The sequence below is a fragment of the Pinus tabuliformis genome, chromosome 2_2, assembly GCF_031772625.1.
Source record: "Pinus tabuliformis cultivar Carrire ecotype Pingquan chromosome 2_2, CPIR1, whole genome shotgun sequence".
NCBI classification, from domain to species: Eukaryota; Viridiplantae; Streptophyta; class Pinopsida; order Pinales; family Pinaceae; genus Pinus; species Pinus tabuliformis.
The window spans coordinates 882,524,038-882,537,566 of record NC_142300.1 but is presented as its reverse complement, the minus strand read 5'-3'; the positions used below and the strand labels follow the sequence as shown (position 1 = coordinate 882,537,566).

General features: G+C 35.7%; 1 protein-coding gene and 1 pseudogene across 4 annotated transcripts; both read right to left on the bottom strand.

Annotated features, from left to right (window-relative positions):
- Positions 1 to 737: 737 nt before the first annotated feature.
- On the bottom strand, positions 738 to 875 carry LOC149195844 (U6atac minor spliceosomal RNA; annotated as a pseudogene).
- Positions 876 to 4,847: 3,972 nt separating this feature from the next.
- On the bottom strand, positions 4,848 to 11,106 carry LOC149195843 (uncharacterized). 4 transcript variants are annotated; one of them, XM_089405433.1, is made up of 7 exons: positions 10,850 to 11,106; positions 9,621 to 9,848; positions 8,391 to 8,618; positions 7,140 to 7,367; positions 5,534 to 5,682; positions 5,265 to 5,397; positions 4,848 to 5,175 (listed from the first exon to the last, which is right to left on the bottom strand). In XM_089405433.1, the coding sequence occupies exons 2-4, from the start codon at positions 9,762 to 9,764 to the stop codon at positions 7,293 to 7,295; spliced, it is 447 nt and encodes a 148-aa protein (XP_089261559.1). In that variant the 5' UTR covers positions 9,765 to 9,848; positions 10,850 to 11,106; the 3' UTR covers positions 4,848 to 5,175; positions 5,265 to 5,397; positions 5,534 to 5,682; positions 7,140 to 7,292. The 4 variants fall into 4 exon arrangements, with proteins under 4 accessions (XP_089261559.1, XP_089261558.1, XP_089261557.1 ...); XM_089405432.1 differs by having other exon boundaries at positions 9,621 to 10,501; positions 10,736 to 11,105; XM_089405431.1 differs by having other exon boundaries at positions 9,621 to 10,501; positions 10,850 to 11,105.
- Positions 11,107 to 13,529: the final 2,423 nt, after the last annotated feature.

The following is a 13,529-nucleotide window of genomic DNA, read 5'->3' as shown; positions in this document are numbered from 1 at the left end:
GAAACCACACTAAACGTGTCCAACTGCGTTCCTTTTCGGATTTGGCCACAGAGCTTGTTAAATGAAACATCCAAAGATGCTAACTTGAGGAATCTCTCCACTCAAATTATTTTTAACCAAGTCTAACTGCTCCAAAGTAGATATCTCACTGAGAGATGCAAGAATTTTCCCTTCCAATTGGTTTCTCGATAAATTCAACAACCATAAGTCACTTATATTTCCCATGCCTTGGGGTATTTCTCTAATGAAATTATCACTAAATAAATCCAAAATGGTATTTGTGAGTAATACATATTTTAGAGAATACTCAAAACTTTTAATGTTAACTTACATAACACTATATAATGTATTATTAATACACTGGGAAGACCTAGGAATTTGAAATCCTGGGAGTCTCCCTAAATTAAGAGATATGGTCCCCACAAATTTATTATTGGATAAGTCCAACACCTGTAGTTTAGGGAGATTTGTGATCCAATTAAAAATACCACCTTGAAGTTTATTATAACCAAGATTTAGAACTCGTAATGATTGAAAAGATATTACATGTTTAGGAAGCTCACCTACCAATTTATTTCTCCTTAAATCTAGTACTAGAAGTGAGGTGCAATTGGCCAAAGATGAAGGAAGATTCCCAAAAAAAACGGTTAGAATGAGCAAAGAGAATCGTCAAGGAAATTGGAAACACTATGCCTAGATGTCCACTAAGTTTGTTCTCGGACACCTTGAAATGATCTAAAAATGTGCAATTTTGTAAAGAAGTGAGAATCTTTCCATTCAACAGGTTTTTGGATAAATTTAATATTCTTTTCAGACAAAAATTGTTCCCATCCTTGTCGAGGGAGATGCCAACCATCTCTACTTTCTACGAACAAATTTAATATTCTTATACCAACACATTTGCCAATATCCTCAGGGATTGTTCCTCTAAGTTTGTTGTAGGACAACAACAGATACCACAACTCTTTGCAATTCCCTAAAGATGTGGGAATCCTTCCAGTCAAGTTGTTGGATGATAAATCCAGTGTCGTTAAGTTCAGCAGCGAGCCCAATTCTACTGGAATTCTTCTACTGGACGATAAATTCAACAACAATAAGTTTTGCAGCGAGCCCAATTCCGAGGGAATCCTTCTAGTTAAGTTGTTGGATGCTAAACTCAACCACATTAAGTTTTGTAGTAGGCCCAATTCTACTGGAATTGTTCCACTCAAGTTGTTGGAACGTAGAAACAAGAGCTCTAAGTTATGCAGACCGCCCGATTCCACTGGAATTCTTCCAATCAACTTGTTGGAAGCTAGAGACAGGTACTTTAAGTTCTGCAGCAAGCTCAATTCTACCCGAATTCTTCCTCTCAACTTGTTGAAAGAAACGTAAAGAAACCATAGCTGAGTACAATTGCACAGGGCTGGAGGGATGTGTCCACTGAGATTGTTCTTGGACATGGACAATACTCACAGGGATGTGCAATTGTTCAGAGAATTTTGGGATACTGCCAGTGAGAAAATTCTGGGTTAAATTGAGATATTCCAACTTGACTAGACAGCCCAATTCTATTGGTATAGTCCCAGTCAAATTATTAAATGAAAGATCCAAAGTTCGCAGTAAGGAGAGGCTGCCAAAAGATGAGGACAGAGTATCCACGAGAAGATTGTGAGTGAGATTAAGCATTCCCAGTGCTTCGAGCTGCCCGAACTCAGGTGGAATTCTTCCTGTCAAGTTATTATAGGAAAGATCCAGCCAACGTAATAAGGAAAGGTTGCCAAGAGATGGCGAAATAGTACCTTGGAGACTTAGTCCTGAAAGCATTAAGGCAATTACTCTGTTAGTGCGTTTACTGCAGGAAACACCCTCCCAAGAGCATACCTTCTCTGTCTTCTCAGCTGTCCAGTTGGATAGCGATCCTAGTGGATCCGATGTGATGGCCTTCTTGAATGACAGAAGTGCCTCCACGTCCCTTTCATCCCCGGATGATGTCAATTGATCCTCTAGGATGCGTTCTTCTGAAACAAAATGATGGGGCTGCAGAGACTTACTAGTTACAGTAAGCGTGTGGTGATGGCGATGATGAAATTCCCCATCAATATGAATATGAATATAAGAAGAAGAGTAATATGGCGACTCCATTAAAGAGCTGAAAGTAGCCGTAGTGGCATTATCCAACGCTGCCAACAAAAATATGAAAACGGTGGACACAATGGCTTTATCCATGTCTCTCTATCCTTAATGCCTACTATGAATTCACTTCTATGCATACCCATTTATAGCACCTGGAAAAGTTAGAAAATAATGGTTGAAGAGTCCTAAGAATTGATTGACGTGAGGAGTGGTTTTCAAAATCATGATATTACTTTGACGTTCCAGTGTAACCCCATGGATTTGGGTGTTTCTATCCCAACTTTAATTAAACTTTCACTTGGAATAGTTCCCTAAATTTTGAAAATCAACTCTACTACAAATGTTAAACAAGCCATTTGAGATGTAGGAGCCATTTGAGATGTAGGATTAAAGAGAATAGCAAAATATATTATCTTTTAAACACCATTCCACAATAAATCATGATTTCATTATGCCCTGAAACTAGGGAGAATTAATAAATCAATAGAAATATATTATCTTTTAAACACCATTCCACAATAAATCATGATTTCATTATGCCCTGAAACTAGGGAGAATTAATAAATCAATAGATCATGGTTTCGTTGCATTTTAAAGATCAGGAAGAATCTGTAAATCAATTAATCATGGTTTAGTAATCATTTTATTATAATTTGAATTATAAATCAATTTTAGGATTATAAACAAAATTGATTAAAAATATATGAATTTATTTCATATAAAAATAATCTCACAAATTTAATAGATCAATGTGAATAATTTACATGATATACATACATCGCTCATTAAACATAGATTCATATAAAAACAATTATCACAACTTTAATGGATAATGGTGAATTTACCTGATATACATATTTCACTCATTAAACATAGATTCATATAAAAAAACAATCTCACAAATTTAGTGGACTATGGTGAATTTACATAAGATACAGACATTACTCATTAAACATTAACATATACATTAACAAATGGAGCATTTTCCGTATAAAGTAATTAAGGATGCAAAATAGGTTTAAACTAGCAATTGCACCAAATGTTGCAAAGGAAACACTGTAAGGCATAAATTGGAGAAGAATCCCACCATATAAAACAACATTCAACAAATGGATCCCGAAGATAAGTATGTGCTCTGTTTGCTTTGTAAAAGCGATCTTCCCATTGAACCACCATGCCCAAGTGTTGATTGTTCAATACCATCATCTTAACAAGCAAGTTTTCTACCCTTATGGTGGCCAATTCTTGCACATTTATCAAAAAAATTCCATCTCCATCTATATCAACAACAATTGCCCTTGGATTGGGGCTTTCTAGGCTAGCTAAGATATATACCTTAAGAGTTTCAGTTACCTTTGACATGTCCAGTGCACTAAAGGCTAGCAACAAGTAATTTTGATTCTAACCATATTATACTATTGATTTGGGATTCAATTATGTTATTTCCATCTGAAACTATTTGGGTTAGGTTTAAGAGGCATCCCTCTAATCTAGTCAATTTTCTTGATTTCTATTCAATCACCTTTATCTAATCCAAAATAGTTTAGGTCAACTCATGAAATTGTTCTTCAAATGAACTAGCATTGGTATGTAGATCTTTCAACCTATACCTCATGCCAATCTGAATCAATTTCATGGATACCAACTTTTTAGCATGGCAAAGGATGACAAGAAGGTAAATGCAACAATGATGTTGCAACAATGTTGCTCTACAAAACAATGACAAACACTGAAGTCGACAAGGTGAGATGGGGCAAAACCACAAAAGATTAAAGAATTATGGTGAAAGAAGATCACCTAGATATTTTTTTGGTTGCTTGAGAGGTCTCAAATACAAAATATGTTTTACAACATTGGCATTTCTCTAATTTCGCCATTGATTCACTATTTTTGCTGCATTTTAAAACAACACACCTCAATTGTACAAACTTAAGACAATTCACTTTAATTTCCAATCCTCCTAGAAAACCACTGCATTAGGGGGATTCCACAGGTTCACTTGTTTTAAAGTCTGTCCAAACAACTGATTCTCAGTAAGATGAAAACTGAGTTGTGTGGCATTTATTTCATTCATACTACTGAATTTCATAAAATAGTCGTAGTACCCAATTCCATACAATACTCATACTACCACTTTGTTTAATTCTCTAACAAGCTCCTAATAGCACCCAAGTAGCACAAACCGCAACAGTCAGTTCTGTTTCATTTTCAAATAAAAGTGAGAAACAATGATTATAGGTCCATTTGTATAAGCATTTACCTACAAGTCTGAAAATATTTGTAACATAACTCCTGTAAAAGTTGTTTAACTCAAAATTGCAGTCATTTCTTTTTCTGCATGAATACTGTCAATTTTCATCTTTTGAAGTTTGAAAAACCCTTAATATAATTGAATGTATCAACATAAAAAAGTAGAACTTGAGCAGGTCTGCACCTGCTCTATGTAGTAAAACATCCTTAACCAACTCAAAGGATATTTAACTCAACTAACAATATTAGCTATTCAATACCTTGACCGCCCATTTGTTAATTCTTTTTCTGCATGAATACTGTCAATTTTCATCTTTTGAAGTTTGAAAAACCCTTAATATAATTGAATGTATTGAATGTATTACCATAACAAGGTATAACTTGAGTAGGTCTACACTTGCTCTATGTAGTAAAACATCGTTGACCAACTCAAAGGATATTTAACTCAACTAACAATATTAACTATTCAAAACCTTGACAAGTTGCATTAAGCCTTATATAATTGAAATAGTATAAAATTAATAAAGGATCATTTCACAAACATTTTTTCATTATGGTTTTCCAGGTATGGACCAGTAGAAGGATTCAGAGTAAATATGCCTCTTGCATGTTTCCCAAAAAGCAATCCAAAATCAGAGCTCCACAGACCATAATAACTCCCCATACACTGAAATTTCGATATGTTTGGGCATCTGCTAGTGTGAAGATTATCAAACCAACAAAAAGAAATATAGTTGTGATGTATTCCTCCAAGGGATACTTTCACCTTAAGCCTGGTATAAAGGCTCCCATAATCATAACAAGCAAAACCTGTAATGATTTAGATTTATCAGCCATTGTAGAAACCTCAAAAGAAATATATTGTAAACTCAATGAGTATATATATAGAGAAACCCTACCTTGGTAGACTTGAACATGATTTGGGCAGGATAATTAAGAAACATTAGAGATCCCTTGGTTAATCCTTGTGATCCCATGAGTACAGCACATAGGTTTACGTATGTTTTCCATGGATTCTATATATCCCTTGTTCTGAAGCCATTGAGATAGATAAGCACCAAATACACAAATCCTTGTATAAAGGTGAAATACCATCTATAGTTGCACCGATCATAAACAAAAAAAATGAATCGAAGTCTGAAACAAAGGTTTTTAGAGAGAACAAAACCTGCAACTTCATAGTAGGGGGCATAATCTCTCGTGGAAGCTCGGGCAGAGAACCCCAAAAGAAATCAGGAGTACGATTTATTTGTGTCTAGAACCCACCTATTTCCCACCATGATCCATCCTTGTATAAAGGTGAAATACCATCCATAACTGCATCAATCATAAACAAAACAAATGAAACACATTTGTTTCTTTAAAAAGAAACACATGAAATCTTTTGAGTGATGCAAAGAAAGCACAAATATTTAAATCAATCTTATATCTTGTATTGTAATAATGATTGCCATATCCACACTACTTAATTTAAATATTGGCAAACAAACTAGACACTCGATATTATATTAAATCATCTGTTGAAAATATGCGACATCCATCTTCAATTCAGTAAAGATGGAGAATTCCACACTAACCCTAGTGCATTGATAAAGCCTTAGAAACTCTCCAAAGCTTCCCCAATTCCAATCTCAACATCACTGATTATCCCTTGTTTTCTTTTGCAACAGAGGATGTAAAAAATCCCACCAAGTTCATCACTTTTCTACTAGGTATCCCGCCACTCTTTCGAAAATATCTTCGTTCTTTTTATGGAGAGGAATACTCTTCTGATCTCATATTTCATACACAAGTTTATGAAAGCGGAATCCAGAATAAGGCAGATTAGGTTCTAGCAAATACATTTGAGGTGCTTGAAGGATCAGAATCTATACAAGCCCTATCAAAGGGGTACCCTGCACAAGAGTAGGACTTGTTTTCCTCGGGGAATTCCTGCAAGAAGAGTGCTCTTTTCTAAAAGATCTAATCACAAGAAGTTTTTGGGAGGAGAATGAGGAGTGCATGAGATGGCTAGAGAAGCCGACACCAGCATTTGTTCTATATGTTTCATTTGGGAGCTTAACCATTATGTCAAGAGCACAAGTACATGAATTAGCCTTGGGATTGGCGGGTAGTGAGTAACCCTTCCTGTGGAAATTTGCCAAAACAGAATATTTTTGGTTCAGTATTTCTATCAAACACTTTGGAGACATTCTTGAGAAACTTCAAGACAACAGAACTTTAACAACTAAAAGAGCATCGTTTATGAATGAGCTTGTTTCCACTCCTTAGGCCTTCTACGAGTTCACTATCTAGTGGATATTTCACTCGCATGAAGACCATAGAATTCCACATCATGATTGTTGCAGCTGGAAAAGTAACATATGTTTTACATATCCACTGGTGAATGATTTGACATAAAATTGATTGAGACTTTGACACATAATTGTTTTTCAGTCACAAAGAAAATAGCAAAAAGGGGGCAAATAAGATAGTTCATAACAAAACAACAGCATTAGCAACAAATTGCTCTTGACAATAACAAAATTATAAATGAAACTTCACACCCACAAAAAACTACAAATCTCTAACAAAACAACAGCATTAGCAACCAATTGCTCTTGACAATAACAAAATTATAAATGAAACTTCACACCCACAAAAAACTACAAATCTCTTACCATAACTATGGTCGATTTGCAAGAGGAAATACCATTTACCAATCTTGTCATAAAATTACAAATTTACATTCCTAAAATCATTTTGATAAATGAAATTGCATTCAAAATACTAACCAAGCCATGAGTAGCCATTCCAGAAAATGTATTCGACTCCAAATCTAAGGAATCAACCCGCTTGAACTTGCTGCCATGAGAGTTAGCATGCCGCTTGTTTCCTTTTAAAAAATCGCACTCTTCATTCTCCACTCCATTAACCATCATCTCCATCTACACATCCTCTGGTTCCTTGGAGGCTATCTGTGCTCCCAACTCCATTTTATTCCACTTCCAAATATCGCAGAGCTGTAATATAACACAAACATACGACACCCATATTCCATTTTATAAAGGATTTGCAACCCCTCTGCTTGGCGTAAGTTAGGAAATATATGAAGCAGAAAAAATAGTTTTTTTTTTTAGCAATACCTTGGAATTAGAAGCAAATTTATGGTTTAATATTTGCAATGATATTTTACATTTTAGATGCAATGCAGTTATAGATTTCATTTTCAATGTTGTAAAACAACTAGCAACAACCTAGTCCTAAAGAGAAAATGTAGTCAATTGATCATTCAACCTGGTTTATTCATTCTGTCCAAAAATAAGCAAACAGATAAATGTATACAAAGTTCAAATTTACTGCAAATAAAGAGTCCTCCACCCCTCCATATTGCCCTCCATATTAATAATGTTGAAATGCTGTGTGTAGTGGCACAAAAAGAGCGGTTACTACCAAGTGCGGAACTTACACCAACAAACCAAAGATTTTTCCAAAAAAAGATATTTTTGGTTCAGCATTTCTATCAAACACTTTGCAAACGTTCTTGAGAAACTTCAAGACAACAGAACTTTAACCACTAAAAGAGCACCATTTTTTAATGAGCTTGTTGCCACTCCTTGGGCCTTCTACAGTACACTATCTAGTGGATATTTCACTCACATGAAGACAATAGACTTCCACGTCATGATTGTTGCCGCTGGAAAAGTAACATATATTTTGCATATCCACTAGTGAATGGTTTGACATAAAATTGATTAAGACTTGGACACATAATTTTTTTTCAGTTACAGAGAAAATATCAAGAAGGAGGCAAAGAAGATAGTCTGAAACCATTCTAATAACAAATCAGCAACATTAGCAACCAACTACTCTTGGCAATAACAAAATTGTAAATGAATCTTCACACCCACAAAAATCTACAACTCTCTTAACATAACTATGGTCGATTTGCAAGAGGAAATACCATTTGCCAATCCTGTCATAAAATTACAAATTTACATTCCTAAAATCATTTTGATAAATGAAATTTCATTCAAAATACTAACCGAGCCATGAGTAGCCATTCCAAAAATTGTACTCGACTCCAAATGTAAGGAGCCAACCCACTTGAACTTCCTGCCATGAGAGTTAGCATGCAGTTTGTTTCCTTTTAAAACATCGCACTCTTCATTCGCCACTCCATTAACCATCACCTCCATCTTCTCGTCCTCTAGTTCCTTTGAGGCTATCTGTGCTCCCAACTCCATTTTCTTCCACTTCCAAATATCGCAGAGCTGTAATATAACACAAACATACAACGCCCATATGCCTTTTTATAACGGGTTTGCAACCCCTCTGCTTGGCATAAGTTAGGAAATATATGAAGCAGAAAAAATAGTTTATTTTTTTAGCAATACCCTAAAAGTAGAAGTAAATGTATGGTTTAATATTTGCAATGATATTTACATTTGAGATGCAATGTAGTTATAGTTTTTATTTTCAATGTTGTAAAAAAACTAGCAACAACCTAGTCCTAAAGAGCAAATGAAGTAGTCAATTGATCATTCAACCTGGTTTATTCATTATGTCCAACAATAAGCAAACAGATAAACGCATACAAAGTTCAAATTTACTACAAATAATGAGTCCCCCGCCCCTCCATATTTCCCTCCATATTGATAATGTTGAAATGTTGTGTATAGTGGCACAAAAAGAGAGGACCAACAAACTAACGATTTTTCCAAAACATAAATTTTTTGGTTCAGCATTTATATCAAACACTTTGTAGACATTCTTGAGAAACATCAAGACAACAGAACTTTAACCACTAAAAGAGCACCATTTTTGAATGAGCTTGTTGCCACTACTTAGGCCTTCTACAGTTCACTATCTAGTGGATATTTCACTCGCATGAAGACCATAGACTTCCACATCATGATTGCTACAGCTGGAAAAGTAACATATATTTTACATATCCACTGGTGAATGGTTTGACATAAAACTGATTGAGACTTTGACACATAATTTTTGTTTAGTTACAGAGAAAACAGCAACAAGGGGGCAAAGAAGATAGTCTGAAACCATTCTCATAACAAAACAACAACATTAGCAACCAACTGCTCTTAGCAATAACAAAATTATAAATGAAACTTCACATCCACAAAAAACTACAACTCTCTTACAATAACTATGGTCGATTTGCAAGAGGAAATACCATTTACCATTCATGTCATAAAATTACAAATTTACATTCCTAAAATCGTTTTGATAAATGAAATTTCATTCAAAATACTAACCGAGCCATGAGTAGCCATTCCAGAAACTGTACTCGACTCCAAATCTAAGGAGTCAACCCGCTTGAACTTGCTGCCATGAGAGTTAGCATGCAGTGTGTTTCCTTTTAAAACATCACCCTCTTCATTCTCCACTCCATTAACCATCACCTATATCTGCACGTCCTCTAGTTCCTTAGAGACTATCTGTGCTCCCAACTCCATTTTCTTCCACTTCCAAATATCGCAGAGCTATAATGTAACACAAACATATGACGCCCATATGCCATTTTATAAAGGGTTTGCAACCCCTTTGCTTGGCGTAAGTTAGGAAATATATGAAGTAGAGAAATTAGTTTATTTTTTTAGCAATACCCTAGAATTAGAAGAAAATGTATGGTTTAATATTTGCAATTATATTTTACATTTGAGATGCAATGTAGTTATAGATTTCATTTTCAATGTTGTAAAACAACTAGCAACAACCTAGTCCTAAAGAGAAAATGAAGTATTCATTGATCATTCAACCTGGTTTATTCATTCTGTCCAATAATAAGAAAACAGAGAAATGTATACAAAGCTCAAATTTACTGCAAATAAAGAGTCCCCCACCCCTCCATATTGCCCTCCATATTGATAATGTTAAAATGTTGTGTATAGTGGCGCAAAAAGAGAGGACGAACAAACCAACAATTTTGACAAAACAGAATACTTTTGGTTCAACATTTTTGTCAAACACTTTGCAGACGTTCTTGAGAAACATCAAGACAATAGAACTTTAACCACCAAAAGAGCACCATTTTTGAATGAGCTTGTTGCCACTCCTTGGGCCTTCTACAGTTCACTATCTAGTGGATATTTCACTCGCATGAAGACCATAGACTTCCACGTCATGATTGCTACAGCTGGAAAAGTAACATATATTTTACATATCCACTCGTGAATGGTTTGACATAAAATTGATTGAGACTTGGACACATAATTTTTTTCAGTTACAGATAAAATAACAACAAGGGGTCAAAGAAGATAGTCTGAAACCATTCTCATAACAAAACAACAACATTAGAAACCAACTGCTCTTGGTAATAACAACATTATAAATGAAACTTCATACCCACAAAAAACTACAACTCTCTTACCATAACTATTGTCGATTTGCAAGAGGAAATACCATTTACCAATCCTGTCATAAAATTACAAATTTACATTCCTAAAATCGTTTTGATAAATGAAATTTCATTCAAAATACTAACCGAGCCATGAGTAGCCATTCCAAAAACTGTACTCGACTCCAAATATGAGTCAACCCACTTGAACTTGCTGCCATGAGAGTTAGCATGCAACTTGCTTCCTTTTAAAACATCGCCCTCTTCATTCTCCATTCCATTAACCATCACCTCCATTGGCACGTCCTCTGGTTCCTTCGAGACTATGCAGTTTTTTAAAGAGGGAAACTGACGTAACTTGAATAACATCGTAACTGATTAATACCTATCGAAAATCAATCTAATGGTCTAGACTATTTTAATCGTCTAACATTCAGATCAACGAATCATGAAGGTACAAGTGGCTGGGAAGGATAGTTATTTTCATAGGGAACGTCTTACATCGTAACTAGCATTTGCACCAGATGTTGCAAAGAAAAAGCCGTAAGGCATAAAGTGCGGAAATCCATCATCCATGTAATGTGTGCATTATTCAACAAGGTGGATCTCTCTAAATTTGTTGCAAACATTTATGTTGTTGCATTTCTAATTTATTTAGAATCTACTACTACCTCCTCTTCTTGGAATATTAAATTCTTGGAATATTAAATTTCTTATCACCCCATGATGACAATCCCTCTAATTATTGGCATCACAGTTTTTCCACTTTAGTGGGTTTACCTTCAACCTAAAGAAACATGAATTTGAGTCACTCAATTAAAAAGAAATTGCTAAATTGCTATTTATCAGGTTTTGAGTAAAAACAATTAATAGCTCATATTTACAACCCTTTAAATATTTACAACCTTTTAAGTCTTGTATTTATAACTCATATTTATAACCCTTTAAAATGAAACTGACTATCTATATTTTTATTAATAATAAAAAGAATCTTCTTTATAAAGCTGACACTCACATGCTACTCCTATATATTTATGTTATATTTAATATTCAATGTCTTTCAATTGAATGACAAGATGAAAGCTCAACTTAATTGCACCTTTAAAACGTGACTTAAAAGTTTAATTGGTAATTATTTATTCAGTAATTTGTACATTATTAATTGCAATCTCTCTTGAAAACCAATGTTTATATCAAAATTTTAAAAATTAACACTCACTTCTCCCGTAGTCTGGTGTTTCTTTATTTGATCGTGGTACTCAAGATTGCTTTTCTCCAAAGTATCCAACGTGAAGATGATATCTTATGTGTTTCCGTGTTTCTTTATTTGATAATGGTACTCAAGATTGCCTTTCTCCAAAGTATCCAATGTGAAGATGATATCTTATGTGTTTCCACTTTCTCAGTAGGTTCATGTGATTATTATTATTTTTGGTGTTAATGTTTATGTTTTTTTATGCCCATCCATCTGGGAAGGTTTTTGGCATAATTTTTTGGGAAGGGTTTCTGGTTGCTTGAAGTATGTTTTAAGGGCAGAGTGCAGGTATATTAAAAGCTGAAGTACAGTTTCATTAAGGCCAAATTTCAGGCCTGTTAAAGAGGCTGAGATGCAGCCCTGTTGAGGGCTAGTCTGAGGCTTGTTGAAGAGGCCAAATTGCAGCCCTGTTGAAGCCGAGATCAAGGACTAATGTTGAGGCCGAGTTCTGGTATCTTCAAGGCCTGTCTTGAGGGCTGAAGTTCTGATGTGTCGAGGGCCAAGTTCAGCAGTCAAGGAGATCAAGCCCTAGCCCTGTTGGAGGTCTTTTTAAGGCCACATGTGTGGCTCATTTTAAGGCTGGAAAACTTGGTTGAGTGAAGAATTAGGTCTGAGACAGACCACAGATCCGAACTGAAGGAGAGCCAAGTTTGAGGAGTAGCAAGGAAGCCGAGTTGGGAAGGTTTTTAGCATAATTTTTTGGGACGGGTTTCTGGTTGTTTGAAGTGTGTTTTAAGGGCAGAGTGCTGGTATCTTAAGAGCTGAATTACAGTTTTGTTAAGGATAAATTTCCGGCCTGTTGAAGAGGCCAAGATGCAGCCTTGTTCAGTCCAAGTCTCAGGCCTGTTGATGAGGCCAAGTTGTAGCCCTATTGAATCCAAGTTCAGGGACTAATGTTGAGAGCGAGTTCTGGTATCTTGAAGGCCTGTCTTGAGGGCTAAAGTTCTGGTGTGTTTAGGGCCAAGTTCAGCAGTTAAGGAAACCAAGCCCTAGCCCTGTTGGAGGTCTTTCTATAGCACAGTTCTGAGGCCAAATTCAGTGTTACTTCTGCTGGATATTTAGGAGACCGAACTCTGTTTTGAAGGCCGAGTTTTAGCCCTGTGGAGGCCATGTTTCAGCCCTGTGTAGTTCAAGTCCAGATGTTGTTGAGTTTCAGTCTCTTTTAAGGGCTAGTTGCAGGCCGAGTTCTGGCTTTTTGTGGAGGCTAGTTCGCTGTCCTACCCGAGTTCTGTTGAAGAGGGCAAAGTCTGGCCGAGTTCTGTTCAGGAGGTAAAGTTGAGGAGTCCGAGTTATGTTTCAGTATGAGGCAGGTGTGTTACACGCAGAAGTGGATGAAGTGAAGACTTCATGGTGACTAGGGCAGAAGAATTGGGGTTGAATAGGTCAAGAGGAACAGATCAGAAACAATAAGGAAAAACAAGGATTAACGACAAGTCAAGGACCAGAAAGCAGGACAAAGAAGAAGGACAAGTGGCTGTGACCAGGATTGAAGGTGCAAACTTGAGAGTGGCATTGTTGGGTGACAACCCTTAGTAAAGAAAGGCAATTTGTGGGAACCAGGAAAAGTGAAAT

Bases quoted from the DNA above. Each gene is read 5' to 3' on its own strand.
- LOC149195843 (XM_089405433.1), bottom strand. From the start codon at position 9,764: ATGGTTAATGGAGTGGAGAATGAAGAGGGTGATGTTTTAAAAGGAAAC. The intron at 8,619-9,620 runs GTTAGTATTTTG...GTTATATTACAG, and splicing joins GAATGGCTACTCATGGCTCG to CTCTGCGATATTTGGAAGTG. The intron at 7,368-8,390 runs GTTAGTATTTTG...GTTATATTACAG, and splicing joins GAATGGCTACTCATGGCTCG to CTCTGCGATATTTGGAAGTG.